The 25368-nt window shown below is 40.7% G+C and overlaps 1 protein-coding gene across 5 annotated transcripts in view; it reads right to left on the minus strand.

Annotated features, from left to right (window-relative positions):
• tcf7 (transcription factor 7) overlaps positions 1-25368 on the minus strand; it is a 106737-nt gene that overhangs the window by 13984 nt on the left and 67385 nt on the right. For all 5 annotated transcript variants that reach the window (XM_053479021.1, XM_053479020.1, XM_053479022.1 and 2 more), the window contains 3 exons: positions 6448-6555; positions 4453-4615; positions 2095-2202 (listed from right to left, as the gene is read on the minus strand). In XM_053479021.1, coding sequence (XP_053334996.1) covers positions 2095-2202; positions 4453-4615; positions 6448-6555 — 379 coding nt within the window. The remainder of the gene's footprint in view (positions 1-2094; positions 2203-4452; positions 4616-6447; positions 6556-25368) is intronic.

Raw genomic sequence — 25368 nt, forward strand, 5'->3', positions numbered from 1 at the left:
ACATCCAAAGTAGGTTTTAATTCACTTAAAATCATTTTTACATTTTCTTCATCAAAACCTTTTGTTAAATTCCTGTCCATACATTGTTTTGTTTAAAGCAGGATTCATTGCTTTAAAAAGGGCACACACGCTCAATCACACACTACTGGGAAATCCAGTTAGCCTAATCTGCATGTCTTTGGACTGTGGGAGAAAACCAGAGTACCTGGAGGAAACACACCTAGCATGGGGAAGAAAATGCAAACTTCCTGCACACAGACCCAAAGCAGAACTCCCCTGGAGGTTCAAGTGCTAACCACTAAGCCACCATGCTGCCTAAATCACAATTCATTGGTTTTAAAAATACATTATAAAAGCTGGATTCCAAAAGAGTTTGATGAATCTACATAAGAAATGTTTGACAATGTGAATAAAGGCTGCATAAATATTTACAATACTATTTAATAGTTTTCTATTTTTCCTTTTCTGCTCTCTCCTCTCTCTCTCCCTCTCTCCTTTTTCCTCTACCTATCTTTCTGTCGAGCTATACATGTCGCTCCTGAGCTGCCAGTGATCCAGACCCCCTCTGCCCGCTGGACCTCTTTAACTCATCCTGGAGTCCTGCTTCTGGTTGGAGATCTCATCACATGGATGCCCCCGTGTGGTCTGCCTGGAATGCATGTGGTGACTGGGGTTGGTTCCACTTTTCCATGAAGGTGGTTCTGTCCTCGACTGATGCAGACAGCTGTTCTCTGAGGACCTGTGACTTCAGTCGCTCAATAGTTCAGGACTGGAATTTCTCACAGTCTACCTGAGCCTCCAGGAACAAACTGGACTTTAATCTTACACATCTCCTCTTATACTGAACTTCCAGTCTCGCATATTATTATGCACATCAATCCCTGCTATCTGTTTTCACCCAGATGAGGATGGGTTCCCTGTTGAGTCTGGTTCCTCTCAAGGTTTCTTCCTATTACCATCTCAGGGAGTTTTTCCTTGCCACTGTCGCCGTCGTCCTAGGCTTGCTCATCAGGGACAATCATATAATTTTGATTCATACACATTCACATTCACCCACGGTTCTGCCCGCATGCAGATCCTGACACCAATGTGCTACCGTTACCTGTAAACTGAGTGTGTGATCAACTCGCTGTGGCTTCTCATGCTGCTTTAATGTTTCGGCTGCCCCTACTTCTGCCTGTTGTATGCGCCTGTTGCTGTAGATGCTCTCCAGTCTAATCCAGGGTTTCATTAGCTGTTTTCATTGCAGACATTGCTGCCTACTGTTACATTTAGTAGTGAATACCTGGGACATGCTCACAGAATGATGTAAAGGTTTATAATGATGTTGCCTTCTGTTACAGTCTGCCAGGCACATTTGTGACATCCCCACAGCTGATAATTGCATATGTGCAAATAACACTGCCCACTGGCTATGCACCACCCACAACCCACTGCCAAAACAAACAAACAGAATTCTGTTCTCTATACATGTCAACACTGTCAGATACGTGTCAACACCGTTTCCACAATATCTTACATCTGCACAGAATTTGGTAGATATTCTTCAGATGAATCTACAAATAATCAAATAATTCTAAAGTTTATTTTGTTGTTCAAAACACATCAATGTTACAACAACTGACTACTCGATGACAGTCAAAACCAAAAATGGATCAGGTTTAACATAAAAAGTGGAATATTAGTTGGGGATAATTCCAGTTCTCATGTTACCAATTTAATCTCTAGTCTTTAAAGCCTCTAGTAATATCATTAGGTCAATGTTCAAATTAAATGAATCCATATTATAGCTTGTCTTAAATGAAAAAAAAGAAAAATTCAAAAATAAGTTGTTTAAAAGAGATTTTTTTTTTATATAACATGGTTGTTGCATGTAGAACCAGAATGTGAATATAACTGTATAGCAGTTCTAGGGCAATTTAAGGATTAATGATCCTGTAGTAAGTTACTGTCTTGGTCTATTAGTTTAGAGTTGCATGACTCCTAGTTCTTCCTGGTAACTACTTAAATCTAATGTGATAAATGCCTAATTTTTGACAGAGACCGAGTCTACCACTACTATGTCTATGCGTACCTTTGACTAAAAGTACTTACATAGTTGTCTCTGGCAGACCAGCTGGGGTAGAGTTGCATGTGAAGCTGCCGCTCTTTCCTGGCAAGCTCATAGTACTTGGCCTGTTCCTCACGAGTCAGAGCATGCCACTGTCAAACATATACACATAAAATATATATTTTCAGGTAGGTTTCTAATAAAAGCAAGGTAATAATAATTAAACATAAGATTTATTCAAATCAGTATCAATACTATATGTTTTGAAGTATTTAAACAGTACTTTTTTTCAGAAATGAAAAGGTCATCTTATTTTATTTGGATTTTTTATTTGGTTTGAACAATGCAAGGTGACCCAGGTTAAAAATGTATTCACAGACAAAGCATTGACCAGGGACTGGTTTCCGAATAACGCATACTCTTAGCGCGCACAGAAGACTTTTAAGATATATCTTACGTAAGTTGTTTATTTTTCTAAGTGTGTTACCCGAACTGTCCCTTAGGAGTCTTCTTACGGCGCTACCTCTTACGTCCGACGTTACAAGGCGCTGTCTACATTAGCTGATATCGATTGCTCAGGAACCGATTTTTACACTCCTTTTGCATTACAGCGTTAAGACAACACTTTCTATCCAAATTAAACATTGCACAAAATGCTTCCAATAACGTTTATTTCGACATGGGTTAACTTATCAATAGCATGCCATAATAGACAAATATATTAATTAAATCACCAAACTGATTTTTCGCTAATATTTTCATGTAACCTGTAGTGGCGGTGAAACGAGCCGGGTATGCAATCATAGTTAATTGACAAACAGCTGCGATTACTTATGTGCAAGGCACTCTTAAATTGCCATTGGTTGAAACCTTTAATAAAAGAAACCTACCTACACTAAACAGAGAAAGAGATAGGATGGAGAAGATGGCAGAGAAGAGGCAACAAAAAAAAAGGGCACCAAGCTTCTAATCAGAAGAAGTTGGAATTTTGCTGGACGAGGTGTACATCCACAAGACAACACTTTCCGCAAGCTTCAAAAACAATGTGTGTAACAGCAGTAAAAAAAGAGATCTTGAGTGACGTTGTGAGAAAGATGGCTGCCTCTGGTTCAGGTGCACCCAGAGACTGGCAGGATGTGCAGAAAAAATGGCATGATTTCTCGAGCCATGCCAAGGTCAGAAAGCTGCTGCACCCCAAAGAGATCGGGCAAGGACAGGTGCTGGGTCCATTTCAGTGTCACCACTAACACCACTGGAGGAGAAGGCATTGGCAGTAATGGGAGAATCAGCCTCTCATGGAATCCCTGGGAGAATTGATGTAAGAAGAGATGATGCTGAGTATGCTTCATGCTCACAGGCCAGACCATCGCCACCTCCCAGTACACCATGCTCCCCGGTTACTCAGAAACCTGCAGCACCCTTCTCTCCGGGTAGCAGCGAGCCTGAAGAGTGCACTACTCCACTGCCTCCAGAATGCGCGTCCTTCCCAGGACGACGTCGCTACAGTACAAAACGCAAATTGTCACCATGCCGTTGTAGCGAGAAACTAGTAAATCTAGAATGAGAAAAGTTAGTGGTATTGCATGACATTCAGTGCCAGCTGACCAAAGCAAACAACCTCACTCGACAATCACTGGAGCTAAAGAGGGCCAAGCTGGAGATAGCCAAACAACAGCATGCCCTGGCAGAGGCGCAGTTCAACAAGCCTACAATCTCTGTACCAATCTTGCTGCCATCTAAAGGTGCTGCCATCTAAAGGCCAGTTTTTCGTGGTTCATATTTTGATGTTCATTTTCTCATTGTTGCTAATATGATGGTCTGTTTTTGTTTCTTTCATAGATGCTGAGCAACAGTCACACCAGTGACTGTGTGTGTGTGTGTAAATATTGTTTGTATGTCATGTGTAGTGTATGCACCTATTTCTGTTTTTTTTTTTATGTCGCTACTGTAAAGTGTCAAGGATGATCCAAACTCCCCAGTCTTAAGTTCAGTGTCTTCCTTAAGACTAAGTAATCGCACAAAGACATGACATCATTTGTCACCTTCAGGAGTCTGAAGAACAACTGACTCCCTATTGCAATAGAAAACGTACGTGTAAAAGGTTGCTCTATCTATCCACAAGGAAATTAAAGAAATCCATTATTTTTAAAACTAATAAAAAGTACAACTCACAAAAATAGTCATATTATTATTTTCTAGCCATAAAAACTGAAAAACAACAATCAAAAAACATGATCAAATGTGCCTATGGTATTTCTTTCCCTGCATGAACACCAGGAAGTGGTCTGTACCCGTGAGAGGATATTGCAAGATATATATCATTTGTTATGAATGATAACAAATGTTTGTTACATTATTCCCATATTTAAGCACATTAGTGTATCAATCTGGGAAACACTCACCCTACGTCCAAGTATCTGGTTGATTGCTGCACTCTCTTTCAAGGTGCATTCTGCAATGACTTTTGCCCTCATCTCCTTCATATACAGCATAAAGGCATTCAGAGGCTTCTTGATGACTGGTTTCTTAGGTTCTCTCTCCCTCTTTGATTCTGAATGAGGCTTACTGCAGTGCAGAAAGAAAACAACATTTCAAGTTTCATTTGTTCATCTTTTTAATACTGTAGACAGCAAATAACAATGTTAACCAGTTATGAACCCAGAAATCTCTTCTGCACTTTCTTTAAAAGTGCATTCATTGTTTTACTGTATATTTCTTATTAGTAAGAGTGATGTAGAGCATGATTGCATAACTGCATAATAATGATAACTTCATAACTACCATAGTGAAAGGAAGCTCAAAAATGTATGGAAGCTCAAGGAATATCACATATTTTAGTGTTATAATCTATCATGTTATAAGCTAGAAGCCTTTGAATCGCCTCATGGGCAAAATCACAGGTAAAAATAAAATCCTAACATCAGGAGACAAAGTAGCTCAATGACTGAAAGTAATGTCTGTGATCAGGGTTGTGTATTGTCCTATGTGACATTTTTTAGATGTAAATGGTGAATATTCTATGTGTACCAAGGTAAGTTTTGTGTTTTCTCTCTGTATGCATCTTCTGGGGAACATAATTCGTCAGCATGGTGTTAGTTTTCACTGTTATGCTGATGACACACAGTTATCTGTCTCAGTCAGATGAGGGACACCAGCTTAAAAAGTTGAGGAATGTGAAAAGGATATTAGATACTGGATGCTTATTAATGCATTGGCTGTGAAATTTTATAGCAATTTTCAAATACTACTACTGACATAAAAAGCACTAAATGGTCTCACAGGATGCTACCTGACTGAACTGCTAGTGTTTCATGCTCTACCATACCTACTGCGATTAAAAGGTGAAGGCTGCTTGTTGGTACCTTGTATGATGGTAAACTACATCAGGGTTCTGGGATTTTTCTTAAAAAGCGCCAAAGGAATGGAATAGTCTTCCAATTAATGTTCAAGTCTAGGTTGAAAACTTATTTATTTAGCCAAGCCATTGTGAATAAATTTGTTATATGCAAAGGCACAGATCTGGGGGACTCATGGCCGTAGAGTATTATGGTGAACTGGTATGTTTGGATGCTATCTTCCCCCACCACAATTGATTTCAACAGATTTGTTGAGTAAAGTGAAGTGACTGATTGCCTAGTTTGCTCTCCGCACAAAAAAACACATTGGCCTTATCCGTTATAAAACTGTGAGTATAGCTAACTCTCTCTCTCTCTCCCTCTCTCTTTCTCTTTGCTTCTGAGTTGCCAGCGATCCTGAACCCTTCTGCCCTCTGGTTGGATTTCCTATTGCATGGAGGTCTTAGGATGGCTATGTGTGGTTTGCTTGTGGTGTAGTGACTGGGAACAGTTTCATTTAACCAAAAAGATGGTCTAGGACTTGCCTGATGCAGGCAGTTTTTTACTGATGGCTTGTGACCATAGTTGCTCAATAGTTTAGGACTAAAATTCACCGTTTTTGCACCCGGGTCTCCAACAACAAAAATTTACTTTCTATACTGAACCTTAAGCCTCAAAGCACACAGTATGACCACAAATCAATCCCTGCTATATCCTTCTGAAATCACACAAATGATGATGGGTTCTTGTTGAGTCTGGTTTCTCTCAAGCTTTCTTCCTCTTGACTGCTAAAGAAGTTTTTCCTTGCCACCTTCATAACCAGCTTGCTCATCAAGTTATTACAAGTTATATTACAAGTTATATATGTTTCCTTATTTTTTTTAATTCTGTAAACATACTTTGCGACAATAAACACATTTTAAAGCACTGCACAAATAAAAGTGAACGTAATAAAACTTAATTAATTGGTAATTTAAAGAAGCCCACTTGTCTACCATCGACTTGCAGTGGGATCAGTGAAAAGAAAAAAAATGTGGTAAGATTTTTTTCCTTTACACATACATGTCAAACTGGTCATGCTCTTGCCTGCCTGAAGAGGGCACTATAGCAGGGTGTGGGATTCCTGTAGGGTGCATTCCAGATGGCCCCATAATAAGAGAGTGAGAGAACCTTCAAAAACACACAGGAAGACCAGAGTTAATTCCTTGATCACAAATGTGCAAACATGAAACCTATATCATAATGGTACTAAATTAAAATTTAACCAACAAATAATTTAAATGCAATAACAAAAAAAAAATAACTTGGCTGTCAGCTTCAGTCAGCAGATGGGCAGTAACCTACATAAAGCCCTCCTTTACAGTTGTGAGTAGAAGTATACAGTAAGACATAACTATCAGCAAATGTAAATATTTTGTATTTACAAAAGTTGTTTTAAAATGCTAACAAAACAACAATGTCTAATACAAGCTACTTAAATCAAAGAAGGACCACAGTGACCTGAGCATGCGGTAAAGCATACAAAGTAGCACTAAGCATGCAGAAAGACCCCACACTCTTTTTTACTGCTTAAAAAACATTTAAAATAATAATTTGACTTGACTGAAAATTCATGAAAATATTTGTGTAATGCACCACATCTGGATGAAAATGTAATTTCCAGCATATAACATTAAAGGACCTGTTCATTTATACAATTATCCAATCAAAATTTCATGGCAGCAGCTCAATACATAACATTTTCCAGGACATGCCAGGATCTTCCACTCTTCCATTTCATTAGGGCCCAAGCACGATGATGCCATGACTATGACATCATCACCATTACTCAGATAATGCTGTTTTAATATTGCTGATGTCATAAATTGTTCTTCTAAGGGTTCTTTTTTTCCCCTTTTTTTCCAAACATCTACACACACACTACACATTCTACAGTCGAGGCCAAAGATTTTGAGAATGACACAAATATTAGTTTTCACAAAGTTTGCTGCTAAACTGCTTTTAGATCTTTGTTTCAGTTGTTTCTGTGATATAATTACAAGCACTTCATATGTTTCAAAGGCCTTTATCGACAATTACATGACATTTATGCAAAGAGTCAGTATTTGCAGTGTTTCATAATCACTTCTTGGAATTTGTCAGAATTAGTGGGTTTGTCCACCCGACTCTTGAGGATTAACCACAAGTTCTCAATGGGATTAAGATCCGTGGAGTTTCCAGGCCATGGACCCAAAATTTCAACGTTTTGACTGGAGGAAAGGCCACTTAGTTATCACTTTTGCATTATGGCATGGTGCTCCATCTGGCTGGAATATGCATTGTTCCCTTTCAAAGGCTACACTCGATGCTGCATGAAAACGCTATGGGAAACATCTGTGAAGCATGTGTGCATCAAACACGCCAAATTTTGGCTTATATAACCTCGGTTGGGTGACGTCATCTGATGAGACGCACCTGCAGGTTATAAATAGGAGTGAACCGGAAACATTCCTCAGATCTTTTGTCTTCACTGACCTAGTTGTGTATGCATGTCTGTGTTTAAACCAGCAAAATAAGAAAGTGTTTAACTCACCGATATGGCAGAGTTTTAAATGAGATATCCCTTCGTGTCTGATAAATCCATATTGGAGGGCGATCTCTACACTTTACTGCTTTGAATAAAGTGCTTGCATTTCTGAAGAAGCTCCGGGCCGCGGCGCATTTCTGGGGCTTAAAACGCATGTATCTAGCAGAGCTGTGAGAGATGGATTAAAAACTCCTATCTCTCACTCCCTCGTTGGATCGGGAAATCCCTCTGTCTGCTCGCAAGCGCGCCCTGCGCTTCTTGTGAATGGGCAAGGATAAACATCCTCTTTCGCTCCGAGATGGAAATAGCACCCAAGTACTTAAAAAAAAAAAAAAAAAAAACATTAGACGGCAGGTTCTGTCGGGGGGCCGGGGGGCGGAGCCTCAACGACGCTTTCTCCCTTTTTCTTAGCAATCTCCATATGAGTTAACCCTTTCATGGAGTAAGCTGTATTTATCAACCTACTTATTTATTTGTTTAAATATAGTTGAGGTGGAAGCGCAGGGTTATATGATGATGCCCAGAATTACGTTCTGAAATTACGCCGGGCCACAGACTTGTGGCTGAATCTCAGCGGCAGCAAGCATAGGATCGTGCATTCCTCCTTGATGCCCCTATGTTGCCTTCCGGGCCTGTTTTACGATGTTCGCCACTGGGTTCATGAGGCGAAGTTATATGAACAAGCCTTCGGAAATTCCTTCCCCGCCGTGCTCAAGAGTCGGGACTGTCGGCCATCCAGTCTCGACCAGGTCTGACTCTTGCAAGGCGTAAAACACACAAGGAGAGTGTTTTTGAGCCGGGCACTCCCTCGGAAAGATTGGGGTGCGTCGCCTCAACGTCTCAAAAGAGCTCAGACTGGCATATTGTCTTCTTCACAAAGAAGCCCTCAGGTTCATGTGCCCAGGACCATGGGGGTGGCTCCCCCAATTGGGAGAGGTACGCAGAATTCCTTTCGAGAATAAAGTGTTCTCCCTGGCACCCCAGGAGGTCTGTGTTTTTGCTCTGCCACCACTGGTGTTTTGGGCAACACCAGTCTCCAATAAAGTGTTAGATCTTCCTGCCATGTTTCAGGATGCCGAACATCTAACATTGTCCCCGCGTTTAATTAAGCCGCCGAGACTTTTGCCTCTCTCAGAAAAACTGGCAGCGTGGAAATTACTGCCAAGAATATCTCCTTGAAGACTAAGCACTGTAGAGAGAAACTACAGGATGCAGTTCTCACATCACCCTCCGTGTTTCAACGGCGTGGTCTCCACTTCAGTGAAACCGGAAAGTGCGCATCTGCTGACAGAAGTTGCTGGGGAATGGGGCCAGGGAACATGTTCCCCTACCAGACAGTGAGTCAGGCTACTACAGTCAGTATTTCTTGGTTCCCAAGTGGAACGGGGGGCTACGTCCAATTTTTTTATTTTCGCAGGCTGTTCTGCTATCTAAAATAAATAAATACATCTTCAAAATGTTGACTGTCAAAGTGATTGCTTTCAAATCCTACCAAGCGATTGATTTCGGACAATCGATTGAAGGACGCTTACTTCATATAGAAATATTGCCACAACACAGGAGGTTCCTAAGGTCGCTTTCGAACCTGGCAAAGCTTACCAGTATCGGGTCCTTTCATTTGGTCTAGCTTTCTCACCCGCACATATACGAAATGCATGGATGTAGTTCTGGCACTTACGACTCCAGGGCATCCGGATTTGAATTACATAGACGACTGGCTGGCCCAGTCTTAGTAGCTAGCGCTTTGACATCAGCATGTTATCCTAGCTTATCTTTGTTTCTTAGAATTGAGAGCCAACGCCACGAAAAGCGTGCTCTTTTCTGTTCAGAGGACAACATAATGGGTGTCACATGGGATTCGATCGTAAGCTGGCACAGCTGTCTCCCACTCGTGTCAAATCCATTCTCAACACCCTCAAGGAAATCAAGCTAGACCAGAAAGTGAATATCACTTTCAGAGATCTTAGCTCTTATGGCAGCTGTATCCACGGTGACACCTTTGGGCCTTTTGCACATGAGAGCATTTCAGTTGTGGCTAAGAACCAGGGAATTTCACTCTAGGGCCAATCCCCAAAAAGGGTTACGCGCCAGGTGCTTCGTACCCTTCCTATGTGGTTCAGAACCCGGTTTCTGGCTTTGGGTCCCACTCTAAGTTCGTCTTGTTGTCGCAGATGCTAACTACAGACGCTTCCCTCATGGGCTGGTGTGCGATCTTAGATGACCGTCCAGCCCAAGGGAGCTGGAGAGGCCATCTTCTCGCGCGGCACATCAATTGCCTCGAAATGATGGCTCTATTTCTGGCCCTAAAGCACTTCCTCCAGCAGTTGTGAGGCTTCCATGTCCTAGTGCGGGTGGACAACACTATGGCAGTCTCATATATTAATCGCCAGGGCGGACTGTGCTCGCGCCGCTAAATAGCTAGCGCAACAGGTTCCTGTCCCTTAGGGCGATTTACATTCCAGGGCATATGAATGTGGGAGCAGTTGTACTGTCCAGTCAATCTCTGACACACGGGGAATGGAAACCCCACCCCGAAGTAGTTAGTCAATCTGGGAGAGATTTCAGGTAGAAGAGGTTAACCTCTTTGCCTCGCAAGATCAGCAAATGTCCCCTTTACTACTCTCTGACTCTTCCAGCTACCCCGGGTCTGGACGCCTTGGCCCGTACATGGCCCTGGTTACGCCTTTATGCGCTTTTCCTGATAGCTCTGCTCTCGGGAGTCTTGGCGAGGGACCATCAACAGCATTTGCGCCTCTTATTGATAGCGCCCTGTTGGCCGACCAGAGTGTGGTTCTCGGATCTAGTATCCCTCTTCAACGGCTCACCATGGGTGATTCCAATGAGGTAGGATCTTCTGTCTTAGGCGCAGGGGACGATATTTCATCCCCAACCTGAGCTTTGGAACCTTCACGAACGGGACCAACTAAGTCAAGCTGGTCTTCCAGCCAGCGTAATTACTGCTGAAATGTTTCAGTGCTGGAGTTTCTGCAAGAAAAGTTGTCCTCTGGCTTGTGCCCTTGTACCCTCAGGACGTACGTAACTGCTATTTCAGCCTGCTACGTCCTGATTGGTGGGGTTACTGTGACACGGTCCCTTTTGTGGGTTTTTGTCTATCGTGCTCTTTTGACACTCAATTGACACCCTTTTTTTTTAACCACTAGAGTCAGTGCCTCAGGTTTCTGACCTTTAAGATGGTTTTCTAAGGGCCGTTACCTCTCTGGAGAGGATTGGAGATCTGTCAGTCTCCTCATCCTGCCTAGACTTTGCCCCTGGGCTAGTCAGGGCCATTTTGCATCCTCACTGAACTATCTTCCGAAAGTTCCATTCTCAACATGCACCCTATTGTTTTAAAGCCTTCTGTCCTTCGCCTTTTACAGCTTTGGAGCAACAGAGACTTACTGTGTCCAGTAAGTGCTTTTCAGATTTACGTCAACCGCATCAGCCAGTGGCGTAAGTCAGAGCAGCTTTTACATGTTTTGGGACTGCAACCGGGGGTGCGGCCCCCACTACCCTGGGTGAGGAATGCTATTGCGCATGGGCTCACTTCGCCTCTAGGAATCAGGGCTCATTCAACCAGGGGGATCGCCTCATCTACTGCACTAGCAGGAGGTATTCTCCTGCAGCAATTGTGTGATGCGGCGGGGTGGTCCTTTTCGCACACATTTGTTAGATTTTCTAATCTGGATGTTCATGCCACTCCGGGCTCACGGGTCCTCGAGTCAGCTTACCAAATATTACTTTGCTGTAACCCTGTTCCCTGAAAAGGCGGGAACGAGATGCTGCGTCCCAATGCCGCACTGCCTACGTGACCGTACGTCCGTTCAGACAAATCAATCTGAGGAATGTTTCCGTTTCACTCCTATTTATAACCTGCTGGTGCGTCTCATCAGATGACGTCACCCGACCGAGGTTATATAAGCCGAAATTTTTCGTGTTTGATACACACATGCTTCACAACTGGCAACATGACAAGATGTTTCCCATAGCGTTTTCAAGCAGCATCTCTTCCCGCCTTTTCAGGGAACAGGGTTACAGCAAAGTAACCCGAGACGTTCTTTACCAAACTGTTGTTGGATTGTTGGAAGAAGTTGCTGTTGGAGGCTGTTTTGGTACCATTCTTTATTTATGGCTGTGTTTTTGGGCAAAATTGTGAGTGAGCCCACTCCCTTGAATGAGAAGCAACCCCACACATGAATGGTCTCAGGATGCTTTACTGTTGGCTTGACTGATGGTAGCGCTCACCTTTTCTTCTCCGGACAAGCCTTTATTCAGATGCCCCAAACAATCGGAAAGAGGCTTCATCGGAGAATTTGCCCCAGTCCTCAGCAGTCCATTCACCATACTTTCTGCAGAAGATCAAACTGTCTCTGATGTGAAAAGTAGCTTTTTTGCTGCTCTTCTTGACACTAGGCCATCTTCCAAAAGTCTTCGCCTCACTGTGCGTGCAGATGTGCTCACACCTGCCTGCTGCCATTCCTGAGCAAGCTCTGCATTGGTGGCACTTCGATCCCGCAGCTGAGACGATCCTGGCGCTTGCTGGACTTTCTTGGACGCCCTGAAGCCTTCTTAACAAAAATTTAACCTCTTTCTTGAACAAGAAGTTCTTGATGTTCCTATAAATTGTTGATTTAGGTGCAATCTTAGTAGCCACAATATCCTTGCCTGTAAAGCCATTTTTATGGAACACAATGATGGCTGCAAGCGTTTCTTTGCAGGTCACCATGGTTTACAATGAAAGAACAATGATTTCAAGCATCACCCTCCTTTTTGCATGTCAAGTCTGCCATTCTAACCCAATCAGCCTGATATAATGATCTCCAGCCTTGTGCTCATCAACATTCTCACCTTAACAAGATGATTACTGAAATGATCTCAGCAGGTCCTTTAATGACAGCAATGAAATGCAGTAGAAAGTTTTTTGGGGATTAAGTTAATTTTCATGACAAAGAAGGACTATGCAATTCATCTGATCACTCTTCATAACATTCTGGAGTATATGCAAATTGCTATTATAAAAACTTAAGCTACAACTTTTCCAATTTCCAATATTTATGTAATTATCAAAACTTTTGGCCACGACTGTACATATACACTACATATCCTAAACAAACGATGACCGGCCCAAGCACCGCCACCAAACACAGCCCACATTGAGTGACATCAATAACTTTTTGAAGGTCTTAACATGATCCTAAACATTGAAATTTTACTTTAGTTTTAAAATTGAGGCCTAATGTACATCAGTATGTGGGCTGCGACCACCTGCTAACCCCACCCCTCTCCAGGCTACATTTGTAATTGATACCATGGCCCTAAATCAAGTCAAGTAGGCTTTTATTGTCACTTCAACCATATATAGATTAGTACACAGTGAAATGAAACAACGTTTTCCCAGGACCAAGGTGCTACATACAACATAAATTAACAGAAACTAATTAGCTAACTAAGAAACCTAATTAGCTGGCTAGCTGAGACAAGACAGATTGACATGACATATGAATTACCAAAAAACTAACTTGCTAACTTAGAGACCTAATTATTTTTATTCTTTTTTTAAAGCCACATATACATTACTGAACCGGGAAATTCCTTCTTCGCATATCCCAGTGTAACTGGGGTCAGAGCGCAGGGTCAGCCATGATACAGCGCCCCTAGAGCAGTAAGGGTTAAGGGCCTTGCTCAAGGGCCCAACAGTGGCAACCTGGTGGAGCTGGGGATCGAACCGCTGGTCTTCCGATGAGTAACTTGGTGCTTTAGCCCTCTGAGCCACCACTGCCCCTAATTAGCTGGCTAGCTGGGACAAGACAGATTACCATTTTAAGTTAACAGGGAACTGTCTTATATCTTTACATTACTTATATCTGCACATCTTTTTTCGTCACATGATCACAACTGAGCCAACAGTTTTTCTCTCGTTTATGCTGCAGAATTGTGGTGTATCGACTCTCCTGCTGGGTCTTAGTGCCCTTACTGGTATAGTCAACGGGTATAATCCCGTGCATGTGTGTACTGTTTACTATAACACTGTGACCACGTGTGTGCACTTTAAACATATTTTTTTTTGTGTCTCTATGCATGTGTGTACAGCGCGTGTGTAAAGAAAAAGCAAGTCTCATTAGAGAGATTTCTCTACTCAAGGCTAAGTCTGTATCCACAGACCCCTCCTACTTTTGTCTTCACACACACACACACACACACACACACTCTTTCACTTGCTTTACACAGCAGCACTGCTCTGTTGCGATTCTTTTCAAAGGTAAAGTGCAGGTTAATTTGTTTAATTTTACTTTAAAGCAGTGATTCCATTAGTGTGTTGTTCAATCGAGATTTGAGAGTTTATTTTTCCGATAAAACAGTATTTCCACTGTGTCGCGCACATGTGTGTGAAAAGAGTGAAGGAAAGGTAACAAGAAGGGGAAGAGGGGGACTGGGGAGCTTACTTTCGATTCACACACACACATACACAGCATCTGCGCACAAATGGAAACGCTTATCTGTCTGGATTTATTTGTACTTTTTTTTTTAAAGATAAAGTGCAGGTTAATTTGTTTTATTTTTACTTTATTTTATTTTGTGTTTTATTTTATTTTGTGTTAATAATTATTTTTTTGGGGGCTGTGGAACGAATAATTAAAGTTTCCATTGTTTCTTATGGAAAAATTTAATTTGGTTTATGAGTGTTTTGGAATACGAGCCTGCTTCCAGAATGATTTATATGCTCGTTATTCAAGGTTTCACTGTAGTTAATAAAAAATCTAAAGTCAAAATAAAACAAATTAACCTGCAGTTTAGCTTTGAAAAGAATCTTGGCTGTAGTGATTGAGACCAGAAAGAGGAGGGGAAGAAGGTGGGGGGAGGAGGGTTGCTGTGTAGTATGACTTTCACACACACGCACACACATACAAGGACACCAGTTTACACAGACTCTCACTCAACCAGGCGCGCGCACACAGACACAAACACACCCACTAGCTTGCAGACAAGGGTGGGAGGCAGCTGCTGCATAGGACGACTTCTACGTACACACACACACACACTAATTTATCGAATCTCAACTCACAAACGCGCGGGAGTGTCTCTATTCTTCTATTCTTTAAACTGGTGTCACACACACACACACAAACAACAAAAAAAAAGATGCCTTACGCACACATGTGGTCACTGTGTTATAGTAAACATGTGCACAGATGATGAAGATCATTGCCCACAATTCCACAGAGAATAACCATTGGCTCAGTTGTGATCACGTGATGCTCGGCGTCAAAACAGAGAAAAGATTTGAAAGCTGCAATTCCTGAGGGCCCTAAAAGTTGCACCACTCCTACCATTGTTACATTTTATTATTTTTGCTATGGATCACTGCAAATTCATGAAGTGTGATGAGCCTTGAAGAGTTTTATGATAGGATTGTGGCTTACGTGTGTGCCGGAGTAACATGTACTGTAGTGAGCTGCAGCCTGGGCAACATTTTTTAATACACTCAAAAAATGTAAAGATGAGCTATTTTATGATTCACAGGTCTGCCCTTGATCCATTGTATGTTTTTGTAATCATATCTGTAAACATTTGTGATTTCTATATTCAGTCATATGCACTATTGCAGCACTTGATCCAGTTTTACATTGCTTTAACACTCATACCTTGTCCAATTGTATAAAGCATTTATAAACGTCACAGATTTGTCTTGAAGATTTCACAATCCTTCAGCTTCTCTTTTTCTCTCCCGGTTGCACCACTTACATTTCAAACTTTTTATTGATAATTATAAGATCATTATAATCTTAATTCTTCTATAGTTTCTTTAGATTACTTAAGCATTGAATCAATCAAATTATGTTATAAACCTTCTTATGAAAATGGTAACAAATCAAGTATAAAACCATTTAATGCCTAATACCACACATTACGCAAACAAATAAATTCTAATATTACTATTACTGATTCTGATTCATTGGCGATCAACACTGACAGTTTAATGATTTAATTTTGTTTTAGTGCATCTTCCACTTTTGTCATTTTTTAGCTTTTCTGGTTTTTAAAGAATGATTTTTTCTGTCTAAAAACCGCAATGGAATCCATCCATGCCACATCTTTCTGGAGTAGTTACTATCCATGCCATATCTCTCTGGAGTAACTACTAGCAACAAAATCCTGAGTAAGGTACATTAAACACTTATCAAGGCCAACATTCAGCTCATTTAGTGTATGGAGTGCAGAATTTTAGTCATTTTTTCTCCATTATTAGTAACAAGTTTATTTGTGATATGTGCTTACTAGTTAACACCCCGGTGGAGAAGATAGCATTAGAGGAGTGCATCCAGATTTTAGAGAGATTTAAAGTTGACCACAAGAGCAGCATTATTTCTGGATTCCTATTTAATATTGTAACAAAATTAACTAGCAAAAAGACCACCACAGAAATATTATATAACTGGTGTGCTTGGATATTGTCTTCCCCCACTCCTTTTGATCACTCAGGTTTTTTGACGGTAGAGTAACTAATTGCTTTACTTCCAAGGGAGCCCTCATGTCTATGTTTCCTTTTGGCTATCCCTTTTACTTATTTAGTTTTAGTTATCTCTGCTTGCCCTCTGTGTTACAAAACTGCCAAAAAACAAGGCAAATCACTACTCCGGATTGGGTATTTTATCTCTAATCACCTGGGACTACAACATATTGAAATTGATTGCAATTAAATTTTATTTCTACTGTATAGTGCTTTTAAAAATGGTCATTGTCGCAAAGCAGCTTTACAAAATCAAAATAAAATTATAGGAAATTGAAATTATATTAGTATTATATTTAATTATACAATTTAAAGGACATTATATAAGGGAAGCATTGTATATTAAAAAAAATTATTTATAATACAGTGGAACCTCAGATTATGAGCATAATTCGTTCCGGAAGTGGGCTCGTATTCCAAATTTAATTTTCCCATAAGAAATAATGGAAACTTAAATTATTCGTTCTACAACCCAAAAAAATAAATACATAAAAATAATTAATACAAAATATATAGTAAAAATAAAACAAATTAACCTGCACTTTACCTTTCAAAAAAGTAAAAAAATAAATTACAGCATATAAGTCTTTCTGTTTGTGCATGCAGGCGCTGTGTATGTGTGTATGTGTGTGTTTGTAAGGCTAAAAGTAAGTGGAGACTCTTGCTTTCAGCCCCTCCTGTCTCCCCCTCCTCATCTTACACATTAAAACTTTCTCCTCTCGTTTAAACACACTCACACACGTTAACGGAAAGACTGTTGTTCTCTTCTTAATTATTAAAGCTTCTCCGCTTTATTTTAATGTTGCTCGCAACAGCGTAACAGCCCATTAATTCATGCCCATGTACTGATGAGATGGACAAACTGCTCGATGCCCCTGTCCTTTTATTTGCTGCATTGTCAGGCTATAGTACAAACTTTCAGGTAGATCCTGCAGTTAAATTCAACAAAAAAAACTACTGAAGAACAAAACTCACGCTCTATATCCTAGCTTACATCTCACATTCGCGTTCACACACACCGGACTGCATTACCCAAATGCATCTCCCGCACTGGACTACACTTCCGTAAATCAATGTCTCTCTCCCGCTACAATTACCATTGCTAATGACACTCGTGTGAGCGCAAACTAACAGAATCACTGCTGTAAAGTAAAACAAACAAACAAATGAACCAGCACCTTACCTCTGAAAAGATTTGCGAGTTTCTTCGGAGAGCAGAGTGTGCGTTTGTGAAGGGGGTTTCACACACACACACACACATACATAGCCGGCACAGTGTCAAATTACGTTTGTGCGCGCACACACAAACACAAACACCGCGATGAGGAAGAAAATAGATTTTTAACCTCTGTATCGAGAATTTATTTTGCTTTACTCCCGCGCACACACGTGTCTTATAGGAACACAACATAAAATATGTTTTACACACATACGTGGTTACAGTGTTATAGTAAACAGTACACGCGTGCATGGATGTTGATTATACCAGTAAAAGACGAACACTAAGACCCAATAGGGAAGATGATTCCGCAGCACAAGAAAGAGCAAAACCGTTGTCTCAGTTGTGAACACATGACGCTCGTCATCTAAACAAGAAGCGCATGCGTGAAACATGATACTCAGTGCTCGTAAACCAAGACAATGCTCGTTTTTCAAGTCAAAATGTATTAAAAATCTTTGCTTGTCTTGCGGAACACTCGTAAACCGCGTTACTCGTAAGCTGAGGTTCCACTGTAAATAATATTAATATAACTAGTTTATAATTTACTTTTTAAATATTTTTCTATTGCATGTCATGGGCTCTACTTAACAGGAAGTCAGTTATTTTGTGTCGTTTGCCAAAATGCACCTAAAGGATTTTGATATACTCCTCCTAGGGAATTTATACGATCGCCACCAAACCAGGCCTATGTGATCTAAAGACATTGAGGATGCAAAATTGTAGAGGGATTTTGGGGATCTCAAACTGGTCAGCTGTGCGATACCTTAACGTGCTGAAAAGTGGTTAATAATTTTCTGTGGGACATCATTTTGAGTGACATCACGTTCAGTGACATAATATAGAGTGACATCACGTTTAGACACACACACACACACACACACACACATACACACACACAAAAACACTCATAGATGACACACATAAACATACACCAGCTTTTTGGAGGTCTTAACATAAAATTCCTCCTATTGGGCCTGCTCACCGTTGCTTGCAATTATATTTATTATTTACAATGCTTTCGTTCTGTGGTTAATAGTGCCACATGATTAGAGAAGAAATATCCAATCAAAAGTAGTGTGTGGAAGTCTGTGATTGGCTAGTTTTGTGAAAGTTTTGTTATGGTGGACAAAATGAGCGAGTGTGCAGACAAGAGTAAAGCGTGCACAGACAAGAAATGTTGCGTGCAAGCAGTCGAGAGTGCACAAAAAAAGCATGCTGCATGCATGCGTGGAAAATACGCTGAGCACGCAGGGGAGTACACGCATAAAGTGCTTTCCCTCCCCTCAAATTTCAAAAGAAATGTGGAATGACTTAAATGCTGATTTGAAATATTGATTTGAAAAAGGATCACCCCCTCCTAAAAATGATGTGTAAACTCAATCAGGTGAAGCTAACACAAAGCTTTGGAGATCCAGACTTTGCAATATTGCCCACTTTCTTTGCAGAACTGCTCAAGTTAAGTTAAATTTGATGGTGACCATTTCTGGACTGCAGTCTTCAAGTCATTCCACAGAGTTTCAATGGGGTTTACAGTAAGTCAGGGCTCTGAATACGCCATGCAAGAACATTTACTATTTTCTCCTTCAACTACCGTGTTGTCAGTTTTGCTGTGTAGTTTGCTCCATTGTCATGTTGGAAGGTAAACAACATGCAGATACAGTCATGACTGCATGTAGCCTTTCTTGAGGTGTGCTTGTTTTTGCAACCCTTTCATACAAGCCATATTTGATGAGAATTTGTGATAGTATTGTCACATGCAAACTGACCACCCCTTACCTCAGTGACCTGTGGAAGGCAGTGATAAAGTCTTTGATTTATCAGGAAAGATAGAGAAAGAGAGAAAAAAGAAGCCCAAGTCACGTAGCCAACTCAAAGTGGGAATTTTGTGCCATCCTCGTTCCTTTGGAGGGGTGGGGTCTTCCATACGACCACATCATTTTGCACCTCAAACCATGCATAGATCTTGTTCAGTGCATTTGGAAGGGATGTCATAGGGAAATGTTATTGTCCTGTAGTTGTCAATGCCCTGAATGCCCTGCCACACACGTCATGTCGTATTGCCTCTCTTTTAGAAGTGGTTGTGTATTTAATGGTTATGTGCTCACTTTGACCTTTTTGATGGCCTTGGAAAGTTTGCCCTTTAGTATAGTTTAATTAGTATAACATATATTTGGTCAAAATAGCTGGGTTGCAGGGTGCTTTGCCCTGTATGCACTGGAAAGTTTGTGTAAACAAGATCCAGTGGGTTTGCCTGTTTGCCTAGCTCAGCATCCTGAACTGCTCCTGAGGTATGTCTCTGTGAAAATAAACATTCAGCAGTCTTAGCAGTAGTTCACTGTAGTCGGATATAGTCTAGTTTATTTGAGATCAGGATGGATGTGAGAATCAGTTGGCTAGGTTTTGCTTTTAGCCTAGCATGGACCAACGATAAGCCAAAACTGCATAGCTACTCCAGCAGGTCTTTGTGTATGTTTTTTTTTTTTTGTGTGTGTGTTATTTCTGTAATATGTGACTCTGGCAGTGGTGGGCATTAACATTAGTTGCCCCAATATCCATGTACCAATGGAACAAAAGAAATAAGTTGGGCTAGCATCATTTTTAATCTGGCCGCCACATGCTGTTACCACAGTCCCATTTTGGATCACTAACAATCATGTTAAGAAAGAACTCAATTGATGGAGAAAATATCATGGACAGGAACTCTGATTTAAAAAAATAATTATCAGTAAATACTTAAGCATAAATAAACTCATGCTAAGTTGTTTGACATTTAAATGACGGTTTCAAGGCATATATGTGACATTTCAAATTATTTGGGAGAAAAAATAAATGAAACGCTACATGACAAACATCTCACATTGCGCGTGGATAAGGTTTACAGTATGTTTGCTTAGTCAGTTTAGACTTTAAGTCTACTTAAACTGTCTTTATTTCTCTATATAATCCTCAGCTACAGTAATATACTTATTTCAGGGTTTCCCTTGCTTGGAATACTTGTACTGCCTGTTTCATGTCTGAAACCTTCCAGAAACCCTTTTAATCGCCTAAGCATGTTGAAATTGCTTGAGGCTAGGTCAGGATTGTATGGGCTTTTTGTATAACAGTACATCATGCAACATTCGAGTGGTGTTTGTAAATGATTGTGTATACACTTCCAACAGAAAGTTGCATCTTTTCTTCAAGCTGTTAACAAGATATCCATAAATTTTCACGAATCAGGTGTTCCACTTGCTGAATGTTCACAGGAATGCCTGCAATGGCCTCTGAGCCACCTTGGGATCGTCATTCACAGATGTATGGCTATAAGAATTCTGTGATTACCTCCTATTAACATAAAACAACAGAGACTGGCACTGTCAAGCTTGCAGCCTCCTTTTTTATTAGATGTACAATATAGGCTCACTGAATCCACTAAAGTCATACAACTGCAGCTTTACCAAGGGCATCTTTTAATCATTTAAAGAAAAAACATTTAGATAGAGTTTTCTGACTAAAATAGTGTTCATTTCTTCCCTGTTTCTTCATAAAGTTTCTTGGTCATAGGCCTGATCTCAAATAACTGTAAGATAGCATACAGGGAGAAGGTCAGAACACTTACAGTGGTAATATGACAACAACCTTTCCCTTAATGTTGGGACAACAAAATAACTGGTCATGAAAGCAAGCAAAAACAGAAACTGTAACTCAATATCCTTTTTTTGTTGTTGTAATAAACATGTACAAACAAAAAAAAGTAATTGAAAACACATGGTACTACCCCACACATTTGTTTCCTTCAAATGGTCTTCAAATCAGTTTGATAAGCTGCTGACCTGCTACAGCTGTCAATGAAGAATGAATATGGTGACCATCTTGTCTCAACCTATACTGCATTTACAAGCTGGGTGGCAACCAATCCAGACTGGAACCAAAGGAAGCTCCAAAGAAGATGACTTGAGGAGCTAGGCAAGGCACTGGTGACACCATACATCCAAAGGAGACATGTGCCCAGGACTCTATCTTCTTTAGCCATAGTGCGGCTGGTGACATCATTTTTTCTAAGATAAGCATAATTTATGACACCTAAGTCTGGATTAGTATAGTGGATTTTTTACATTAAATTACATCCTTATGACAAAATAACGATTAATAGCAGTCCAACATCAGTAAACAGATCAATAATTGTTTTGGGGAGAAATTATATTTCTTCATGGTAAATATTGTACTTGTAGTTGTAGTGGAGTAATAGAAAACAACAGACCCAACAGTCATGACTTGAATGCACCTGATTCTGTGTAATTGAATCATTAATTGAAAAGGGTCATGTTCAAAATAATAGCAGTGTGAAGTTCAATTAGAGAGGTGAATTTTTCTGTGAAAAACAGGTGTAAAACAAATTCAAGGATAAAAAAAAGTCAAGGATAAATGCTGAAAAGGTTGTCCGGTGCATTTCTTCCTGAAATGAAATGGGTCATTTCAGACATTGTTCAGAAGAACAGCGTACTTTGATTCAAAAGTTGATAAGAGATGGGAAAACATACAAAGAAGAGCAGAAAATGAGAGGCTGCTCTGCTAAAATGATAGCACATGCTTTAAAATAGAGACCAAAACCAGAAAGGTATTAGCAAGAAGCCCCCGCAAAGTTCCATTGTTGAAAAAAGACATGTGCTGAAGAGGTTACAGTTCGCCAAGGAAACCATTGACTGGCCTAGAGAAATGGCGTAATATTTTGTGGACTGATAAAAGCAAGATTGTTTTTTTTGGGTCTAGAGGCCGCAGACAGTTTGTCAGGCGACCCCCAAACACTGAATTCAAGCCACAGTACATTGTGAAGACAGTAAAGCATGGAGGGACAAGCATCATGATATGGGGATGCTTCTCGTATGATGGTGTTGGGCCTATTTATCACATTTCAGGGATCATGAATCAATTTGAGTACATCAGAATACTTAAAGAGGTCACATTGCCTTATGCCGAAGAGGAAATGCCCACAATGACCCCGAACACACCAGTAAGCATGCAGCATCTTGGTTCCAGACCAACAAGATTAACTTTATGGAGTGGCCAGCCCAATCCCCAGACCTTAATCCAATAGAAAACTTGTGGGCTGACAATAAAAATGCTGTTTCTGAGACAAAAAAACAGGCTTCTTGGGCTGGAATACCTGTTTAAAGGTGCCAGAGGTTGGTTGACAGCACAGATGTGAAGCAGTTCTCAGAAACCATGGTTATACAACTAAATCTTAGTTCAGAGATGCACAAGAAAGATTAAACTTCAAGCATTTTTGTTTAAACTGTAAATGTATCACTTTGTAAAGATGAATGATGACACTGCTATTTTTTTGAACAGACTAATATTTGCTTTTCTTCACTTCCTGTAAACTACAGTAATAATACAATAAGCATATTTTTCTTAATGTTGTGATTCAGAATAGAACGTGCAGGGTGTCCAATGCATTTGTGTGTGTGATTTAAATTACATACTTTTTTTCATTTATACAATAATAATATTAATAGCAACTAGTTTTTACATCTCTCACTATTTGGCTTCGCCTTTTTCTGCGCTTTTTGGAGAACGCGCGAGTTTCTTTTTCTAAAAACAACAAACGGAATTCAGCTCCAAACAACTACAACTCCGACTCAGGTACGTTATCATGTCCAATATTCAGCTTGTTCAGTGTGTAGAGTGCAGGATGTTTAGACATTCTTCCTCCGTCATTAGCGGTAATTTTATTTGTGATAGGTGTGTGTTAGTGAGCACTCTGACGGAGAAGATATCAGCGTTAGAGGAGCACATCCAGACTTTAGAGAGGGTTAGAGAGTGTGACAGCAGCGTTATTCCTGTAGCGGACAGTCTGGGTGCCGCAGGCGGAGATAACCAGCCTCCGACTCCGGCATTAGAGCCCTCACAGCGGGGCGAGTGGGTGACGACTCGGCGGCATACTCGTTCAGCCAAAGCTAACGCTAAGGCTAGCCCACCGGAGCACACCTCTTCTGCGCTTCACGTGTCCAACAGGTTTGCTCTCCTCAGTGATACACCCACTGAGAAACCTGAAAGAGCTCTGGTTATAGGAGACTCTATACTGAGACACGTGAAATTAGCTAGACCTTTAGGGGCACCAGCGGCAGTGGTTAGGTGTATCCCGGGAGCCAGAGCACCGGACATAGCAGGTAATCTTAGGGCTCTAGGACAGCACAGGTTCTCCAAGATAGTAGTACATGCTGGAGCTAACGATATACGCTTTCGTCAGTCAGAGGTTAGTAAGAATAACTTTATAGAGGTGTTTAAATTAGCGAAGGCGATGTCCGATGGAGTAGTATGCTCTGGTCCCATCCCAATGAGACGTGGTGACATAACTTACAGCAGGTTATGGTCGCTGAACCGCTGGATGTCCAGGTGGTGCTCCGAAAACAACGTGGGCTTTATAGATAATTGGAAGACCTTTGAGGGCAAAGCTGGCCTGTTAGGGCGGGACGGTGTCCATCCCACTCGGGAAGGTGCTGCTCTCATTTCTTGTAGTATAGCTCATAGTCTTAGAAAAGGCCTAGTTAATCGGTGACAATCCAGAGCCCAGGCCAGGGAGCAGACAGACAGGCTAACCCAACCGTCTGCTAGCTGCATAGAGTCGTCACCCAGAGTTCACTCTATTGAGACTGTGTCTGTTCCCCGAGCTAAAATCAAATTTAGAAAGACTCAGAAAGTCTGTTTTAGTAATTTAATTAGCATAAAGACCACAAACTTGGATCAGACTGAATGCGCAGCCGGCACCTCTGATCTGAAGCTAGGACTGTTAAATATTAGATCTCTCGCATCTAAAGCAGTTATAGTTAATGAAATTATCACAGATCAAGAGTTTGATATACTCTGTTTAACAGAAACCTGGATTAAACAGGACGAGTATGTAGCTCTAAATGAAGCTAGTCCTCCTGGATACAGCTACATACACCAGCCTCGGTTAACTGGTAGAGGAGGAGGCGTCGCAGTTATTCACAATGATAATTTGACTATTGTACAAAAACACAGACACAAATTTAATTCATTTGAAATTCTTTATAGTAACATAAGTGTATTTAACTATATTAAGTCAGCTCAGTCGATCCCGCTAATTGTCATTTACAGACCTCCAGGGCCGTACTCGGAATTTCTTAGTGAATTTGCAGATTTCCTCTCAAACCTAGTCGTTTCTGTAGACAAAATGTTAATTGCTGGAGATTTTAATATTCATTTTGAAAACCCAGAAGACCCTCTGAGAACTGCATTTATGTCTATACTGGACTCGGTAGGAGTAAATCAGTGTGTAGTAGGACCCACTCATAAAGCAGGTCACACTTTAGATTTAATAATATTATTTGGATTAAGTATAAAAAATTTATTCACAATACCACTATCTGAAGTTATCTCAGATCACTATCTTGTCTCAATTCAAGTGTGTCACAATAATAATGTACACACAGCGCCGCGCTACCGTATAAAACGTACATTCACATCAACTACCAAACAGAGTTTTATCAGTAATCTCCCAGAGTTCCCAACTACGATTAGATCACCGTCTGACCCCACAGAACTCGATCAGGCGACTGAATATTTAGAGTCGACATTTCGCTATACCCTAGATAATGTAGCTCCAGTCAAGAGAAAAATTATTAGAGATAAAAAACTTGCTCCCTGGTATAACGATCACACGCGCACTCTAAAACAGACCGCTCGGAA

This window comes from Clarias gariepinus, chromosome 19 (assembly GCF_024256425.1).
Source record: "Clarias gariepinus isolate MV-2021 ecotype Netherlands chromosome 19, CGAR_prim_01v2, whole genome shotgun sequence".
Taxonomy (NCBI): Eukaryota; Metazoa; Chordata; class Actinopteri; order Siluriformes; family Clariidae; genus Clarias; species Clarias gariepinus.